This window comes from Camarhynchus parvulus, chromosome 7 (assembly GCF_901933205.1).
Source record: "Camarhynchus parvulus chromosome 7, STF_HiC, whole genome shotgun sequence".
Taxonomy (NCBI): Eukaryota; Metazoa; Chordata; class Aves; order Passeriformes; family Thraupidae; genus Camarhynchus; species Camarhynchus parvulus.
The window spans coordinates 21,785,432-21,804,762 of NC_044577.1; the positions used below are offsets into that span (position 1 = coordinate 21,785,432).

A 19,331-nucleotide genomic window follows, 5' to 3' on the forward strand; every position below is an offset into this window, starting at 1 on the left:
TGCTTGCCTTCTGCTCTACTGCTATTTTTAATGCTTTCAATTGCACAGTAGTTCACTGTGGTTGCACCAAAACGGATTTCCCTTCAGACTGGTCTTTGTCATGTCATAAAGTATGGAAAGCCACTGGAGTGTGATGGGCATTACCATAACTGTTTTTTAAACTTTTATTTCTGCAGACTACCCAGTTAACTGTAATGTGAAACTGCCCTTCATCTGTGAAAAAAACAATGCCTCCTTACTAGAGAAACACGATCCCAGTTACCGCCCAGTCCCAGGAGGTTGCCCTAAAGGCTGGCATCAATTCCGGAATAAGGTACAGAGATAACACAGATTCATCATCCTTGCCTATTCTTCACAGTCCAGTAAGCTGGAATGCCCTTCTGAAAGAAAGAAGGAGGTAGCCCCTCTGTTGAGGAATAGACTAGAAATGGACTTTTGAAAACTAAGTATAGTGATTAAAATAATCTCATCCCCTTTTTGTCCCTTGTTTAGGATTGGTAGTTTCTTAAATTCAAAGCATTCATTTTCAGATTGTTTTGCTTTCCCACTGCCACACATTTAGGTCCAAGAGCATTGGTTGTATTGTCTAGTCTTGGGCTTCTTCTTTGAATGAAGAGAAGGATTCGAAAGGGAGAGGATGAGGTTTCTGTGGCAGAAGCATGTTGTGTCTCTTCTGGAGTAATCATAGGCAGGCAGCAAGTTGGCAGACACTATTTCACGAGTTGCCTTAATGATTAAATTTACTTAAGAATTAGTGAGCAGCTTTTAAGAATTAACCAACAAGTCAGAATCCATAGAATAATTAATTATTTCAGTACTATGTTTTAAGGCAGTCATCTGAAGTCTTAGTGAGACTCATTCCTGTTGTTTGCTCCACCATTATTCCTTACATGTGCATCAAATCTGCATGTTACATTGTGCCAAGATTTGCAAACTTATTTCACATTATTGCAGAATAGACCTTGGAGTGCCCAAGTAGTTTTTCCCTAAAGGTAGCTTATTGCAAGTTCCTGACCAGCACTATCTGACTGCAGAGTTCATGTGTGAGTTCTCATTCCTAAATCAGTACATGATTCTGAGGTAGCAAATAAGAATTACTGAATATGAGTGAGGCATTAGTCAGGGAGATCATTTATATTTAACTACTCTGCTGAACCAAATAAATGTTTGCAGCTAGTATCATGTCCCTTGCTTTCTGCAAAAAAATTGTTGTATTTTATTGCAGGAAATGAGAAGTGAGTTTTTAGGGTTGGTTTAAGATTTTTGATTTATGTCTTAGGCAGAATGGTATGATAAAATAATTTTCATTATATTTATTTTGCAGTGTTTTCTAAAGATGAAACCTGAACATTTAACATTTAATGCAGCTAATGAAAAGTGTGTAACATTTGGAGGCTCTCTTCCATCTATCTCAGATCAAGCTGACCAAGGTATGGTGATGAACTGGGGGCACTTTAGTACACAGCTTCTCTTCTATATTCAGAATAGTTCTGCTTAAGAGCTTGAGCATAAATCACTTGGTTATCCACAGGCATACTAGGAACATTCTAAAAATCCAGGACTGATTAAAAACATGTTGTCTGTTGTTTGCATCACTGGAAACATAACATGGAAATGCAGTTACCAGATACTTGAACCAGTTTGAGGAGCAGCTTCTCTATATGATCTTAACCTGTTACAAAAAGAAAAATGTTGCAAAACCTTGTTGAGAGAGTTGAGCATAAAATGGTCATCACTGAATGAAGAATTGTTTGGCTTTCCTAGCTAAAGCATAACTGAGACTGTAGACTTTCCACTGTGAAAAACCACCTTAGAAGCTGCTTCCAAGAGAAGCTCAGCTGTGTGTATGGGAATGAGGTGGCAAATACAGTGCCAGCTGGAGCACAGGACCCTCTGTTTCTGCATGTGCTGAGCAGCTTAATGTGGCAATGTGTTCAAAGTGACCCCCTTTGAGCTCTTCAGGACACTGAGGAGAGGATGGAAAAAAGGAGGACTGGAAGACAGAACTGTTTCACCTAAATCAACTAAGGTCAATGAGAGAAATGCAGTGAGGAAGAAATGGGTTCACATTGGCTGCAAGTAATGTTCAGCAATAAACTGATGAATGATATGGCTGAATTTGCAACTATATTCTTGTGGATAATTAAGAGTTCTCTGAGGGTGTATCTGAAGTAGCTCAGTTGAATTCTGCAGTGCCCACAATGCATATTTTCTTTATAAGCAAATAACCCCTTGCCAAACAAAATATGGTAAATAGACTAGAGAAGTCAAGAGTGTACCTGCAGGCAGCAGCTTAATGGTAATTTTCTTTTAATGCTGTTATTGGGGAGGAATAGGGTTATGTACAGGAATATACATGTCTCAGGCCTGTGTGTTTTTGTATGTATTTAAGGTTGGAAAAGCACAGCCACTCTGAGATGTAATGTAGCAGGATCCCTCATGTGATTTGGTGCATTTGGAAGTGTTTGTTATTTTGTCTTGTTTGTTTTTCTTTTCTCTGTGGAGGCCACCTATATGGAAAGGAGACACAGTCCTCTTAAAATGCTTTTCTGTGGGCTGCCTCTACCCCTCCCGGTGGTATTAGGGGCTAGCCCTGACCTGCAAATCTACAGTGGCTTTGTCTCCTTCAGAAAATAGGCTGTGGCTAGTCTGGCATGTGACCAATAGCTAAAACATGTCAGCAGTAGCTAATTACACAGCTTTGATTTGTCTTCCTAAACTAGTCAAGTTTAGTGAATGTCTTTGGTGCCTGGGGCATTACCAGAGCCCATTGTTTCTTGCCAGAATGCTCACTAAGAGGGGTCTGATGCAAGGTTTACCTGGCTGATTTTTTTTTCAGCTAAACCTGACTTCCTTTGACCTGTCCTGCTGTCTCTGATGGTGGGGTGGACAAAGTCTACCAGAATCCTAAAAACGTTCTGATTTATGATATGTAAAGGAGAAAGATGGGAGATAAGACTTCCTCCATCAATTCAGAAAGGGCAGCAAGACAAGAGAAGATCTTGCAGGCTTGTGGAAAAGCAGCTTCTTAAATTTGTGTGTGAATAAAAGACTCCCAATTAGTGGGCAAAGGAACAGGTTAAATCACCTCAGCTTAACTTCTCCTCAGCTCAGAATTTGAAGGACAAATACCAGTAGCCTGCTCCTTTCAGATAAAATCAATATGAAAGGTGTTCTCAAATGGAAGGAAGGGATGACAAGCATTCATCAGTCATCAAGGGCTGGAAAAATTAAATTAACACAAACAGGGATTGTATTGTCTTATTTACATGAAGTCTTTTGCAGGCTTACTGTTGTTTTCCTAACCACAATATGTACATTTACTCTTCTGTCCAACAGATTATATAACATCCTTGCTTCCTGGCCTGCCAAAAGATATTTGGATTGGTTTACAGTTCCTCTTCAGTACAAGGGAAAACAAATGGATAGATGAGAGTAGACTGTTGTATAGTAACTTTCACCCACTCCTGACAGGGAGATTAAGGAAAATTCCACTGGATGTAAGTTCTGTTTTGACTTCTTTTGCCTATTGAGTGATGAAATTTGGAATGTTGTGTCAAAAAAAAACCCCATGTAACAGACCAAATTCCCCAGTTAGTCATTGTAATTGGCCAGCAGGGTGGCTAACAGTACTGGAGTTCTGTTTACCTTTACTTGGATGACAACTTCTGAAATGTATTTAGCTTAGGAAAACTTTCTGAGTCCAGGCACCTGGTAGTGTCTGTAAAACAGGTAAGCTGTATAAGCTGTATTGCGCCACTTCTTTGAAACTTCTTAAACAAGTTCAGACAGCTGGGGTTCTCCTAGACTCATGTTACTTCACCTCTACACAAGTATGTTTTTACCCAATTTGAGTCTGATAAGGATATTTCTGTTTCTCAGCTTTTTGATGAAGAATTTAACAATCAGTGTGGTGTAATCCTCAATGATCCCAAATCACAATATGTTGGAACATGGAATTTCACTGCTTGTGCTGACAGGCACTTCTTGGGTATATGCCAGCGGTCTGTAGGTAAGTCTGAAGAGTCAAAATAAATTGCAGCCAGAGTTTAAAGGTGCATGTGCCAAGAGACTTTAATGCATGTAAATGATTTCACTTGAAGAGCAAGATTCTTGTAGAGACTGAGCAGGTAAATTCTAGAAAAGCAGAGTGTAGAGGAGGATCTGGGGCCTGTTTTATCAGCCATTCAGAATTTTCCCTATTGTGTTTCATAGCCCAGTTCAGGGAGAATCTGTTTTCCTGAGAGACTTTGTGCAGTCTCAGTGGAATTACACTTCAGCAGATGGGTCTTTAATGTTCTGTGTGTATAGAGGTCATGTGCATTGAGGGGTGGAACAAGTGACTCCTTTTTCCTTTTCAGAACTGTGGAAGTGAGAAACCCTAGGAAGGAATCTCACAATATTTATATCCTCCTTAAGTACATCCTCTGTCTTTTAGTTCTATGAGAATATAAAGTATCATAGACTCTTAATGTTGAAGTTGGTCTCCCCCCAGAGCAAACTTGAGAATTGGTGTAAGTGGGATTTTTTAATCTGAGCTAAAAATAATATTCAGATGTCCCCGTGTGGGTTGGCCAATACCAATTACTGGAATAAGATCAAACACATGTAGTTATTATGTGCATTTAATTACTGCTATGGGCTGATGTTCAGCATACCCACTTCTGAGTAGGTTCCTTTATATAAATAATCCTTTTAAGTGATGAACATGCTAGCTTCTAAAAAAGAATCAAACACAAAGAAACCTAGGTGTACAAAACGCCCAAGACTGCACCCACCTACTTCATTCTCAAATAGGCAGAGATTTCCACCTCCCACCTCCATTTAACATACAAAATCTTCTTTACTCAGTGCCAAATACCCCAGAAATTCTAAGTGTTAAGATTAGAAGTTTGGATGGAAGAGATGTCATAAAAATGTGAAAAGGAGACTTATGAATTGGAGGTTGACAATGTATCTGTTTGTACCAATCTCTTATTAGTCTGGAGTGACTATGTCTCTGTTTGGAGTTTAAAATACTCAATGTTTATTTGCCACAGCTGTAGCAGGTGTAATGAGGAAGGTTTTTGGACTGACAGAGAATGTGTCCTGCTATGGTCTGGTCTTATACTGTGTTAGGGATCCAAGCATAGTTTGGGGTGGGAAGGACCTCAGGAGGTTGTAGGGACAGCTGTGTGAGAGTCGAAGCTGTCTAGGGCTTTATCATCAGGAAAAAGATGATTCATGTTCATTGGAAATCTTGGTATGACTGTGTTTTGCAGGATTTCTTGAGATGGTAATCATCAGCAATTATTTTTTCAGAAATGAAGATTTTGCTTACTGCCTTGTTTCCAATTTGGTACCCCTTGATGTGTGATGGCACCCTGGGTTCCATGGTTCTCTTTTGTAGCTGTTTACTAAGTGAAAGCATTTGGCAGCAGACAAACTACTTGAAACAATCTGTTTGAGCCTTGTCAGTTTTCTTATCTATTGAAAGCTGCAAATATCAAATTAATATTATGTTTCTGTCATCATGTGTTTTGGAAAATGGCCCTGTCAGCCTATCAATCAGCCATTTAGATACTGGTATTTATAGAGCAATGCCTCCCCTCACCCCTTACAGGCATTTTTCTGCTTCAAGTGTTTTAAATATTGGGAGGCTTCTGCCTTTTACACAATGAGTTTCTTTTTGGTTGTGTATAAAGCTTTTGGGGTTACCATTTGTATGCTTAACCCTACCACCCACAGGAGTATTTGCATCTTCTATTAACTGCAGTAGCCATGCATCTCTGAGCTGTGCCTTCAGGTGTGGTGCTGGTAACTGTGATAACACTCTGTGCTCAGAGCACAAACAGTGAATTATCTCCCTCCCTATGCAAGCTGGATTTTCTGCAGTTAGTTAAGTGGCAGTGAAAACAGCTCTCACTGTATTCATGGATGGCAGTAAGGAGTTCTGGGACTGTGCTGTACCAAGATCTGTGTAGACAGGTTCTGTGGCCCAGTGGATTTGCATAAACATAAATCCACAGGCTCCACAGAGATAAATGAGTCAAGTTTAGCTGTTGCTATATTACAGCAGAGAGCACTTGCTCTCTCACATTTGTGTATAATTGAAGTTATAGAATATGTTTTTAATTCAATAAATTATTTAGCAATTAATTTAAAATAACATGTAAAAATAAATGAACCTAAATAGAGAAAAAGATATTTAATAATACATTGGCTGAAAATAATAATTATTTTTAATATATATTTTTCTATCTAAGATATCAATGATGTTTGCTTCTAACTATAATTATCGGCATAATCTACTGTCTAAGATTTTTTTTTCCCAAGTGTAGTCAAACAGGTTTTTCTGATTTTTACAGAGATATTGGGAGTTTAAAATGTATTACAGTATTTAACTACGTAATTACTGGACTTCTTTCTTATGTATAGGTACTGCTGATAACCAGACAGAGCAAGTCATTAATGAAACATTGAGCTATCAAAATGTTCAATACATGTTAATTCTGAAGAATTTGTCCTGGAATGATGCAATGGCTGCATGCATAAATAACAAGATGCAGCTGGTTAGCATCACAGATCAGTTCCAGCAGGCTTTTCTTGCTGTTCAGGCTGCTCTTCATAATTACCCACTCTGGACTGGACTCTTCAGCAGAGATGTAAGTTTTGTTTTTTCCTCAGACTGTGGCTTAAGGTAATTTCTACAGCTGTGTGAAACAAAACCTGAGTTAAAGAAATTCAGTGACAAATTACTTTCTGGGCTAAAAACTGTTTTAGTTTAGGGATAACCATCTGGAGTGTCTTAAGATAAATGTTTTAAACCTTCAGTTCTCCAAGTTACATATTCTTGAACTCTGCTGGATGAATTGATGATGATGATAAAATTATTTTAAAAGACTGATGATGAAGGGATGTATTGTAGGGTGGCAGCAACATAGGTTACTGAGTCATCTCTTCTGTTTACAAATGAGTAATGGGTGTTGCCATTTAATATCATCATCACTGTTTACAGTACCACTCTAGAAAGATGACCCAAAAATCTGTTTTGGAAGGTGAACCTACAAGTGGCAAATAAAATTCAAAATTAATCATTGAATACTTGTGGAGATAGATTTTTGAAGTTTAACTTAGATTCTGTTGTTACTTCGTGTTATTTATACCCGTGTTGTGAGTTTGAGGGAGGCATCTCTGAGACAGGTTAGTGGCTTTTTCTTTCTATGGGCCTATGGTTTTTATTTGGTAAAAAAAATAAAATAATGCAGGAGGGGCTGCTTTTTATCTTTATTAGCTAGAGGACCTCTTGAAAATCTTTGCTGTGGATTGAGAGGTGTCTCAGCTGTTAAAGGGATGGCTTGGGCTTGCTGGCGAGGTTTATCTCTTTTGTCATGCACATAAGTCTGGAGATAATTGCAAGAAAAAAGTTAGACTTCTTTTAGAGGTGCTTTACCTGCCCAGTGTGGTGGTGTTCACTCAGCTCTGAGGTGTTATGTTCTTCTATTGTCACTTCTGGGCTACTGGATACTTTAGCAAATAGGGGAAAACAGAAGTTTGAGTATATACTTTATGAAGAATATTTTTAAATTTTTAAAGGAAACAACCATTTAATCTTAGTGAAAATGGGAAAACTAGACAACCGATTTTCCCATCTCTTTTGATTTTTTTATCTGTAAGTGAAGATCAAATGATTCATTTTGGGGCATATAGCTCAGGCATACGCTGGCTCTTCACTATTGCAACACTTCATTATTTGGGCACAATTAAAATGTCGCATGAAAGGACATTATAATGCAACTGGTCAACAGAACTTGTTACTCCAGTGCTGAAATCAGACACAAAAGAAAGATATAAGACAAATTACGCAACAGTAGGGAGATTTCCCGAAGACTTGTAAATGTAAGATTTTTAAAAGAGAGCATGCTGCTTGTTATGTGTTTTTTTTTCTTCCTGCATCCTCCAGGGCAGGAACAAGGCTGATGTATTAAATCAATTAAGTATTTAATAATTACTTTCAACTCAATATAGAGTAACTGAGACTGGACTTTCTTCTCAGTTATTAGCAGTTTTCCAAGATTAGGAGATGATATCCACCATTGCTTTGCAGATGCAAATGATGCAGTTTGGACATCCCATTGCTAGACCTTCCTCCCTAAGAACACTAGTGAGACATCACCTTTGGATAATTTGCCATTCAGCTAATTTGTATTTTTGCAACTGCAGAACTTAAAATAGAAAAGTTTGTTATATTGTGAGCAGAAAATCAGCTTGTGAGGGCAGTGGAACACTTACAGTTCTCATCAGAGACACTGAAAATGTCTAGCCAGTGTAAATATATTATCATACCATTTTCTGCGCCTTATATTTTTTTACTGTGTAAGCTCATCCCTTTTGCTTAAATAATGCCAGGGTGGAAAACATTATGGCTGGCTGGATGGGAAACATGTGAGTTTTAGTCGCTGGTCTGAAGATGATGAATACACAAATGAAGAATGTGTGTTTTTGGATACTGATGGCTTCTGGAAAACTTCTGACTGTTCCTCTGAAAATCGAGGAGCTATTTGCTATGCATCAGAAAGTATGTATGCAACCATAATTTTTATAAAAGTTGACTTTTATTTTATTATGAAGTTAATTCAATGATTTCAGCTTGTAACTTCAAAATTACAACATTTTAAAACTTACATTTTCTCCAACAGTCTGATTTCTATGCCATTAAAAAAACTGGCTTCAAAGACAGGGGACATGCACCTGTTGGTCTTAATCTAATTGTACCTTAGAAATAAATTCAGCATGGATGCGTTGGGTCAGTACCCTTATTGCCAACTTTGCAATCCTATCTTTGCACTGCTTCTCCAAGATTGTTGCATACTAGTCTCTCCCACTTGCCTATGGGAGAAGATTAAAATAGCTCTGTACTATTTACATCTTAATATTGGAACCTCCTGAAATCTATTCGGACATGGAAATCTTCTACATGGAGAAGGTACATGGCTATATGGAGAAGGGTAGAAGGTTGACACTGAATTGAAAATCATCATCTGAAGTTCACAAAACCTTTCGAAATACCTACTAATTATAACAAGCCAGGAATATAGTAGAATGTGTTTTTTTATTTCCAGGAAAGAGCTGTGCTAGTTGTGTATCCTTCAGAAAAAGATTTTTCTGAGAGATCATCACAGACTTTTTCTCTATGAGACCCTAATGATTTGTTTTGGTTTTATTCTGTGAGGGGACACAAGCCATTGTACATCCTGAGTCACAGTAAAGTGTGGTGTTATGACATCATTAGTTATTTTGTGCTTACAGGCCAGGGAACTGCAGGAAGAGTCCTTCTCATTCCTCAAATATTCGATAAAGCCTTAGAACTAAGAGGTGTTGCTAGCTGTGAAGTAGCTTATTTGTTACAGTGATCTGCCCTGCACTAGAGGCAATAAGAGCTTTTGGTTATTGGCCTACACTTAGCACTTTTATGTAAGGATTTTATTTTTAAACCTATTTAAAATAACTGTGAAAACTTGCAAGTATCTGTATTCTTTAGTAGAGCTTAGTGCTGGTTTGTTACTTTAAAAAATCACTATCATGAGGAAACTGAAAATAACACATTTAAAGGATGACAACTTAATTTGACTTACATGTTTTTAAGTGGTACCTGAAAGTGCTTTGTGGGATGCCAGACCAGGTGGTGCTATTAGTAATTCATGTCCTGATGTTGTCTTGTCTTTTTTTAGAGAAGACTGAAAAAGAACAAGTTACACAAGTGAAATGCCCACATAAGATTAAAAATACACCCTGGATATCATTTAGAAACAATTGTTACACTTTTATGATAACAAAAAATAGATGGAGAGAACTGAAGCCTCACGAAGCTCATCATTTATGCAGGAACATGAGTAAGTACTTTGTCACACTGCAGGTATTTATGGACTTGGATGAGCTTGGAGGAGATGAGTGTTAGATCTGAGTCACTGTCTTACAATGACAGAGAGCAGAGTGAATGTGGGGAAAGGCTGTAGCAGTAATGCAGCAGTGTAGCACTGCCTGATGCTGTTTGCCCTTGCACTACCCTGATAAAAAGTGCCCAGAACTTGGAGAGAGGGTTGAGGAAAGAGGCAGCTTGGAGCTACTGAGCTCTGAGATCTCTGAAAAATGGCAAGGTTTTGTGTTTGGTTGGGGGTTTTGTTAAAATGTGCCAGTTTTAAATAGTTTGGATAATTGTTATACCCTTGGCAACATTCTGGCTTTACAGTTACATTTACTTCGTGGTTTCCCGCTGCCTCCAGCTTTGCTGTGTGGAACACTTAAGTGAACAAAGTAAATAGACTGAAAAACACATGGACATTTTCTGTCCATCCTAAATAAAGTATAACCTTAGGAACAGCTTCCTTCTTGTATTAAACCTTCAGACATTCATCTTTCCAAAAATTATTTCAATTTTTTTGTGAATTGATTTCATTTCAGTCTTTTTCTTAATACTGTTTCTCTGCTAGGGCAGTTCAAGCATGAAAGTTTGCTAGTATTTTTATGTTCTGTGCAGAGAATTTTTACTACATACAACTTGAAGTGACAGTAGGACCCACAAACATCTCTGGAGCTAAAATCTTTTGCTTATCCACAAAACCAGGGATAGAACCATTGATAATACATTTGAAAATTGGTTTTGCACTGTTCAATTAGTTATGTTGTAAAGATCTGGCCTTTACAGAGGTTGACTTATCTGTAATAATTGTTAAGATTAATAGAAAAAAAAGTTTATTTTTAAACTTAAAGGTGGATTTGTAAGAAAGTAATATAAAAAATGTTTCAACAGACCCTGAAGCATTTGTTCTGAGTGTTCGAGATGAAGAGGAGAATAACTTTGTTATTGAGCAGCTTCATTCATTCAGCGGTCTGGCTCTGTGGGTCTGGCTGGGTGTGATTTATGATGACAGTGGTAAGATTTAAGGGTTTGTTTTTTTCTTATTAACTGGATCAGAGACAAAATTTGCAGCATTAAGTGCATGTTCCTTGCATGTTTCAGTTCATAACTAAAGTCAAAGTGAATGCAAACCTGTAATAATGATTTATATTTATACTTATCTTCTAGAAGAAAATAACCTGACATGGTCTCTGTTTGAGTGATAATTAGATGCAATATGTTCTGTTCAGTTTAGATTTGATTTCCCTGGAAAGCAGGACGTAAAGTGACCAGGATGAGTAATGATAACATATTTAGCATTGGATATGAAACTGACTTAGAATAACTTGCAGTATCCCAGTATTTTTTCCAAAGTGAACATCTCTTAATATAATTAACATATTCAATGTTAATTGGTGTTTGTAGACATAATGCCAGTGGTTTAATAAACGTGAAATATTTTCCACAGATAAAGTTCTCAAGTGGTATGATGAAACTCATCTGACTTACAATAACTGGAGGCTGGGAAGACCTATCATAAAGAAGAACAGTTTTTTTGCTGGTGTAAATCTTGATGGATTTTGGGATATTTATAATTATTCTCAAAGTTGGCATGCTAATCACTACAACATGTACAGTATTCTCGCCTGTAAAATCGAAAGGGGTGAGTAGTATTGGGTGAGGGTCATAATTTAGATCATGGCTCCTGCTGAATAAGGCTTTGGTTTTGCTCCTAGTGAAACACATGGCACAGCTGTCATGAGCATCTGGGGTCATCTGGTCAGTCTGCATCACTGCTGTCATACTCTGATCAGGAGAAATGTGTTTGCTGTGCTCATCCAGTAACTGCTGAACTCAGTGTTCCAAGTAGCAAAAGTAAACTTAACTTGATACAAGTGGCTTGTACTGAGCACTTTAATGCTTGAATTACACTGAGATAGATGGATTTTAATGCTTTCTGTATTTTTCCTAGTAACATGAAAGAAATGCACACAACTTATCTTCTTATTCTTTAAAATAGGACACCGACAGCACAAACCTCCCTTGCCCGACACTATTCCACATGGAAACAGAACATACAGGATCCTTCAGAAAAAATTAACGTGGTATGAGGCATTGAGATTGTGCCAACAAAATAACAGTGATTTAGCAAGTGTACACAGTGAATCAGAACAGTTATTTCTAGAAGATATTGTCAAGCAGGATGGTTATCCTCTGTGGCTTGGGCTGTCAATTCATGATGTAAGTATATACTGTTGGGGACATCAGTAACAGATCTGTAAATAATGTTTTGGACAAGATACGAAATATTGTCTGATGTTTTTTTCCAGTTCCTTAGAATCTCTTTTCCATGTAGTATATTTTCAACCCTGTGTAATGTGTTAATATTAAATTTTGTTGAATGTAGGCACACTAAGATATTTCTTCCTAATACCTGACAGTTTAAAATAGTGGAGTGTTCTCTCATCATTCCTTGCAGCACAAGGAAGCGTGATTTGCAGTGCTATCTTTAGAGGCTTCAGACTTTATGGCCCTCTGTAGAATCAGATTTCATTAACAAATAGAGACAGACAAGGCTGTGTGGAACCTGCTTAGTTGAGGTCAGGACTGGCTCTCCAGAGCAGTTCAGGAACAGGCTCTCAGTGAGTTAAGTGTCCATCCTCCCAGAAAACACAATAGCAGGAGGCAGCTGCAGATCTGCTTCCTCCTCTGTCTGCTTTACTGTGGAGCCAAAAGCCTGTGACCCTGACCCTGGTCCCCTCACTAATTGCCAGACCTGGCAGTAGTAGGTAGTTGGCAGGAGTAGTACCTCTGCAGAGGTGTGTCATTTCTATGCATACCTGGGAATGGGTCCCTCCCAACTGACTTCTCATTGTCATGAGTTTCCAGGAGGGTATCTGAAGTAGGAGGTAGCACTGCAAACCATCCCTGAGCTGCCAGTTCTACTCACTGCAGCCACCTCAACAATTTAGCAGTTTGCAACATATCCACTAGTGTTCATAGCAGGGAAGGCAGATTGCTGAACTGGAACAGCAGGGTGGAGCCAAGTAAAATGTTCCTCATAGGATAAAACAGGCACATTGCAGGTTTAAACTTGTGAACATGCTGTACTTTCTCAGTTCCCACAAATAATAAAAATTTCTATGTAAAGAAAATGCAAACTATGTTGTACATTTATTTACTGTGAATTTAGATGAGACCACCTGCTCTTTAATTTATCACTCTACAACGGACAAATATTGCTACATGACTTAATTCACAATGGATGAGATTTAAAACACAGTCATATGTGGTTTAAAAATTTTGGGGTTTTTTCTTTATTAGGGAAGTAAAGCTAATTTTGAATGGTCAGATGGAAGTGACTTTGACTACTACCCCTGGGAATTAGAAAACTCAAATACTACTGAGAACTGTGTTCTTTTGGATACTAAAGGATTTTGGAACCGTACAAAATGTACTAATGTTGCTGAAGGTGCCATTTGCTACAGCCCTCCAAACAGTAAGTGTTATTTTTAAGGTTTTGTGTAGTTGTGTTTACATGTTGTGTTTAGAAATAGAAATTAAGGTTGAAATACTGCACATGATTCCCTTTTTATGAAGAGTTTTCTATCAGAAATGATAAAACACTTTTTAATACTTCAGAGAGATAAATTCTCATCATTCCAGTGGTGAAAACCTAAATCAAATCTGGTTGCTTCTTGATCACCTGTGATAAGAATATCAAATGTATGTATCTTTTCTAAATCAAATTACTAATCAAATATATACCATAAATGTCAAAACCCACAAAAAAGCAATAAAAAATCATTCCCAACCCTTTGGGATTTGTGTTATGCTCATTTTTAAGTAAATTCATCCATGGCACAAGAAGGAATGTAAACTAATTGAATAGTGGTTGTTGGTAGGAGTAGTAGCCCCTGTTAATACTCATCGTGTTATTCCAGAGACTGTGCACAAACTGCTGCAGCAGAAATAACATCAATTTCTTTGTCTTTGCAGAGAGAAAATTAGAGCCAAAGCAAGCAAGCAGAGCCTCTGGATGCCCACAGAGTAATGGCTCCCTGCAGTGGGAACAGTACAGGGATCACTGTTACGCTTTTGACATGGCGTTCTACAATTTTTCCGTGTATAATGTGGAAGAGGCTAAGAGAATCTGCAAGAAGCTGAGTAGGTTTAGACTCTTTATCACATTACAACTTGTAATACAAATCCACTATTTGAGAAGAAATAAAATCCAACAACCTAAAATCTTACACTGATTGTACTTCAGCTTTGCCATTTTTATGCTCCTCAAGTTTAGGAAGTGCAATAGCAAGCTTTATCTTTAAACACCTGAGGAAAACTCTTAACAAAATACTGCAACATGCTACAGATCATTTGGCACACAGGTATCAGTAGATAAAATGCAGGTAGCCAGTTGAAGAAGATTCAGAGGTTTAATGCTTGTGGTTTGAAGGAAGACATTTTATCTGCATGCAAAGTTAGTGCTGTTGACAGGGCTTTCTTATTATATCCTTGCCATAGCTGCTTGCTAATAGGGAGCTTGCTAACCTATCAAATGGTTCAAAGGGTATGTATGTTATAGGTCTTAAAGCATGTAACAAACTTAATGTTATGTCCCATTAAAGGATTTTCTATCTTCTTTGCTGAGCAACATGGGGAATTGTATTGCAGAGACAATGTTAATCAGTTTCATGGACAGAAGGTTTAATCACCCTGACGTAGAAGTTAGTGACTGATGTAACTTTCTTTTATGGAATTATCTTATGGTGTGATGTTGGACTCGCTATTTAGGATCTAAAAAAAACCAGTCCTGGATGCAGTTGTCTGTTGAATCAAATTTGTTCTGGTAGTTGAAAGAGAAAGCACCTGGCTTATATTCATATATATACTTGTAGAGAATGGGTACACTCTGAGCATGCCTTTCTAGCATGCCCTTTCCTCCCTCTTATTCCTTAATTACTGTGCATAAAAACCTGAGGCACGGTGGAAGGATTGATTTAGAAATTAACCTGACTCAGCAAAATGCTGAGTTTTTGTTCAACTATATTTTTGAAAGTCTATTACTTGGGCAAGACTAGTAATCAGGCATATCTCTTGATATCTTCCATGTGTGTAGTCTGCAGCTGCAGTAAGTTTACTCCCATTTTATTCTCTATAACCTGGTAGAATAACAAGCCATCTGAAGCCATCTTGTAAAACATGCTGTATTTTAGGGGATGGGAGGTTCATATCTTTATTCAGAAGGTTATTCTAAGCTAATTTTACAAGCCAGATCAGCAAATCCTTTCCCATAGTAATTGTTCCCAAATAAAGTCAGTGTACCAGCATCATGAAAAATTGTCTAAGTTGCAATTCTGACTGTTTTCCTCTGCCCCTTAGATCCTTCAGCAACCCTTCTGACTATAGTGGATGCTGAGGAAAATGCATTTGTGAGCACACACATAAAGGAACATGATCTCATCACCAAGAATGTATGGCTTGGCCTGGATCAGACCTTTAAGGGTAAGAAGTAGCAACAACGGATGAGTATGAATGTTTCATATTATAAATATAAATGCATAAATCCTCAAATAAGAACAGTTCTGTAGTGTTGGTAGCCTACAGTAACTTCTACTTGAGGTTGGGATCTGTCGTTTAACATTTTAAAAAAGCACATTGGACTTCATTGTAGTTAAATCTCTTCCTGCTGTAGTTAGGGTAATAAGGAGTCCCTGAAATTAATTTTTCCCACCTCTGTTATTGCTGCCTAATATTTGATGCAAGAGCATCAATTGCTAAAGGTCTAGAGAAGAGGGGTGGCTAAAAATTGTGTTAATATTTACTGCTTTTAATATATGGGATGGCTAGTCAGCCCTTTTCTTTTTAGCAATGTAAAGAGATCAATAGGTTGTGACTGACATTGTGTAGCATTACAGGATGTTTTGGTGATCTAGACTAAGTCATGTTTTTTTCAACAGGACAGTCCCTGAACTGGCTGGATGGCTCATCTGTTAAATATGTCAACTGGGAGAATAAAACTGCAGAAGCCAATGAAAAATGCAGTGTTATCTTGTCCACAACTGGCATGTGGTCCAAAGTTGACTGTGCACGTAGTCGAAGCAGAGTGGTTTGTAAAGCTCCTTTAGGTATGGAAGTGTTGTTTTAGCAGAGACTTGATTTTGTAGAGACTGTTTTCAGGAATTTCTGGTTTATTGGATAAAATCTGTGTTGAAATACTGGAAGTGCAATTCACAAAAGAGCCCATCAAGTACTTCTGCTTAAGCAAGAGTCTTCTGTTGTTGTTTAACCATAAAACTGCATTCAGAGACAAATTGTCTAGGAATTTAGTTCTCCTGGCTCTCACTATCCACTCAGTGGGTAAGGAACAGAACTGAAATGTCCAGAAAGCATAGAGTTATTGCCATTGCTTCTTACCACAGGGTATCTGTTGTGGTGAGTTTGTGTTGGTGGAATCAGAAAGAGTTCTGCTTATAAGCAAGTACTGCACGTTGTGGTTTCAGTCTTGGGCAGGCTTCTGGAAATGTCACCCCATAACTCCAGAAAAAGACTCAGGCCTTTACTCCCTCATCCTTGGCTTTGTACAGGAAAGCAAGCAGTTAACTGAGCATTAAGCAAGCAAGTTCCCAAGAAGCAGTGGAATCTTTCTGATTTTGTATACATTTTCACTGAAATGCAGGAATAGATTAAACTTTGTGCCAATAAGGAAGACCTCAAGATCTCTTCGGTTTGAGGGGAGTATAATTACCTTCCCTTCCGAGAGCCAAGGATCTCATTAGATTTATGAAGTATACAAACCTCTAAATGAGTGCAGCATTGTAAGTAGGTTTTTTTGAATTCCAGAGGTCCCTTCCAACCTAAATATTAGTAAATTAACAACAGAATGATCAAAAATAAGCTGATGCATTCCTGCATGAATCAGCATCTAACTTCCCATGTGATGAAGACTATTGATAGGAAGCAGTTTGCCTTGACTTGAGCTAACTGTGCAGTATTAACGTGACCATCAACCCTATGACAAAATATTCTTGCCGGAACTCTTAAATAAAAACGATTCATCTTTTGTTCTGTTTCAGGTTCTAATCATACTGGTGTGGCTGTAGCATTTGCCCTGCTAATTATCTTGGTTTTAATTGTTGGACTGGTATTTTACCTCTACAAAAAGAAGCGTCTTCACTGGAGTGCCTTCTCTTCTGTACGCTACCAAAGAGGGATGAATGATGATGAAACTGATGATATGTTCACAGATAGCTAAAAGATGGCTATTGAAAAGCTTTCTTCTGTTCAATTTAAGCATGAACTTCACTATGTGAAGCCATAAGAAATGAGCTACTTAATGTTTTATTACTTCCTTTTTGAAAAGCAACAAGGTTATTAATGGGGGCTAAAATTAGTTTGTTTATATACAAGTGCAATTTTTATTCAATTTAATGGTAATTCTTTATATTTGGCCTCAGCCTTTTAAGATGCAAAGTGTTTAGAGTTCGGTTGTATTTTTTTAATTTATAGTATTCTCTCTCTTTACTGGAATTTTTGATGGAACAAATTAATGCCAACAGTACTTCATGCAACATCACTTTAATGAATACACTTAAAATTTACTTCTCCCAATACTCTTATTTATACTAGAATTAAATGCCTAATTTTATAGTTACCAGTCTATAACTTTATAGGTGAAATATGTCATCTGTCCAAGAAAGAAGATAAAAGATATGTCTAAGGAAAGACTGAGAATATATGGTAAACAAACTTGTGTACATAAATGCTAAAAATACTTGAGTATTTTTCATAAAACTGAAACTTGATTTTTGTATGTGATGTGTCACTGTAGACTTTCCTATGCACTCCAAAGAACGCTATAAAGGGAAAAAAGGGAAGACAGAGTTGTATATATTAATTACTCAATGATTTGATCAATTATTGTTTTGAAAAAGTCTTTTGACTTTTTTGAATGCACAGTACAAAGAACAGGTGCATTTGCTTTTATGAAGGAGGATATGCCAAAGACCAAATCCATTCGGCATGTAGTGGTGGCATGAGGTGGTAAATAGGAATACATTGGCCTGGTGTGCTGAGAAGAGTACTACTGATTTCTCTGAAGCAGCAGAGCAAGGTCACAGTGTTCAACTGCCTTCTTTTCCTGTAGTTTACTTATGTTGATGGCACTTTTCTTTGTTCCTGTTTGCACTATTTTGATAAGGAAGTGTTTATCATTTGTGTTGAGAAGTAGAGAACTCCTTGTAGATACACTTTGAGCTTGTTAAAAGAGCAGCCTGAAGGGGCACAGTAAGGGAGCCATTGTGGTAGTTTGCTGATCAAAGTAAGCACTTTTGTTGTTTGTTTTGGTACTTTTGGGCATAATTGTGAACATTTGCTTTTCCTGAGGTAAAAATGAAACTACATTGTAGAAAATGTCATTATGAGGAAAATAACTCTCATTCTTTAACTTACCCTGGTATGAGAAGTGCTTGAAATGTTGCAAAGTCTGGTTCCTGATGTCTTCTGGTTCAGCTTTTATGCCTAAGTGCTTTGCCAAATGACTTCTAACTTAATGGGCTAAATAAATATTGGTTATTGTCTTTTTCTAACTACGGTAGTAAATGGGGAAAATTATTTACAAGTTCCCATGTTTTGAGATTTAATAGTTTTATAGGTGTTTATACTCTGAGGATTTTTAGGTGTGAGTCTGAACTGGAAAGAGGAAATTAGTAGTAAGATCCTGATTCAACACAAAAGGATATATACTTTTTATTAAAAATTGTATATTTTATTCTTATAAATGATGTAAATAATTTTTTCAGGCCCCATTTCTCATGTTTGTTTCATCACACCCAAGTTGTCTAATCACTGGTAATTCCTTTGTGCATAAGCACTGTGACCTTAGTGCAGGTGAATAACCTACTTCATCTGAAATACACAGGAAGATTATTTGGCAGTATTGTTATTGAAAGAATAAAGTTAAATAAAACACTGAACTGCTTACACTGGTTTTATTTCCATAGAAGCAGTTATCAGAGCTAAGGTATGGGTCATTAATCACTGGGAAAAAAAGCACAATGCAGGGGCTGTGATCAGAATTAAAGCCAGTGACTGTGTGTTACTACAGTAAGAAAACTTTTAGAGGTAATATATCATCTTTGATGTATTTAAAAAGAATGCCTTTAATTTTCTTTTTGCAGTTGAAAATTTAGTTGTACCTAGCTTTTATCAAGCTGCTTCAGGCTTACACAGGGAACATTCCTCTGTGCCTTTTTGTTCTAATCAGGGTGTAGTTCATTAGCACCTCAAGGCCCAGATTAAGGCAGTGTATAAAGGCTCCCTCCATAATGCCTCTTAAAATATAGGCAAAGTTAAGCTACTTCCAGCTAAGTAAAACTTGCCATTAAAGCATAAGATTTATGCATTTTAAGTGATATCTGAGCTCTGAATTCCAGATGCCCAAAATCTCTGACTG

The 19,331-nt window shown here is 37.4% G+C and overlaps 1 protein-coding gene across 1 annotated transcript in view; it reads left to right on the forward strand.

Annotated features, from left to right (window-relative positions):
• LY75 (lymphocyte antigen 75) overlaps positions 1-18,990 on the forward strand; it is a 44,140-nt gene extending 25,150 nt beyond the window's left edge. Inside the window, exons 21-35 of the mRNA XM_030952735.1 lie at positions 177-313; positions 1,325-1,430; positions 3,340-3,500; positions 3,883-4,012; positions 6,418-6,644; positions 8,389-8,557; positions 9,711-9,872; positions 10,790-10,912; positions 11,346-11,540; positions 11,898-12,118; positions 13,202-13,376; positions 13,877-14,044; positions 15,260-15,382; positions 15,838-16,005; positions 16,954-18,990. Of these exons, the coding sequence (XP_030808595.1) occupies positions 177-313; positions 1,325-1,430; positions 3,340-3,500; positions 3,883-4,012; positions 6,418-6,644; positions 8,389-8,557; positions 9,711-9,872; positions 10,790-10,912; positions 11,346-11,540; positions 11,898-12,118; positions 13,202-13,376; positions 13,877-14,044; positions 15,260-15,382; positions 15,838-16,005; positions 16,954-17,132 (2,444 nt within the window). The 3' untranslated portion in view covers positions 17,133-18,990. The remainder of the gene's footprint in view (positions 1-176; positions 314-1,324; positions 1,431-3,339; positions 3,501-3,882; positions 4,013-6,417; positions 6,645-8,388; positions 8,558-9,710; positions 9,873-10,789; positions 10,913-11,345; positions 11,541-11,897; positions 12,119-13,201; positions 13,377-13,876; positions 14,045-15,259; positions 15,383-15,837; positions 16,006-16,953) is intronic.
• Positions 18,991-19,331: the final 341 nt, after the last annotated feature.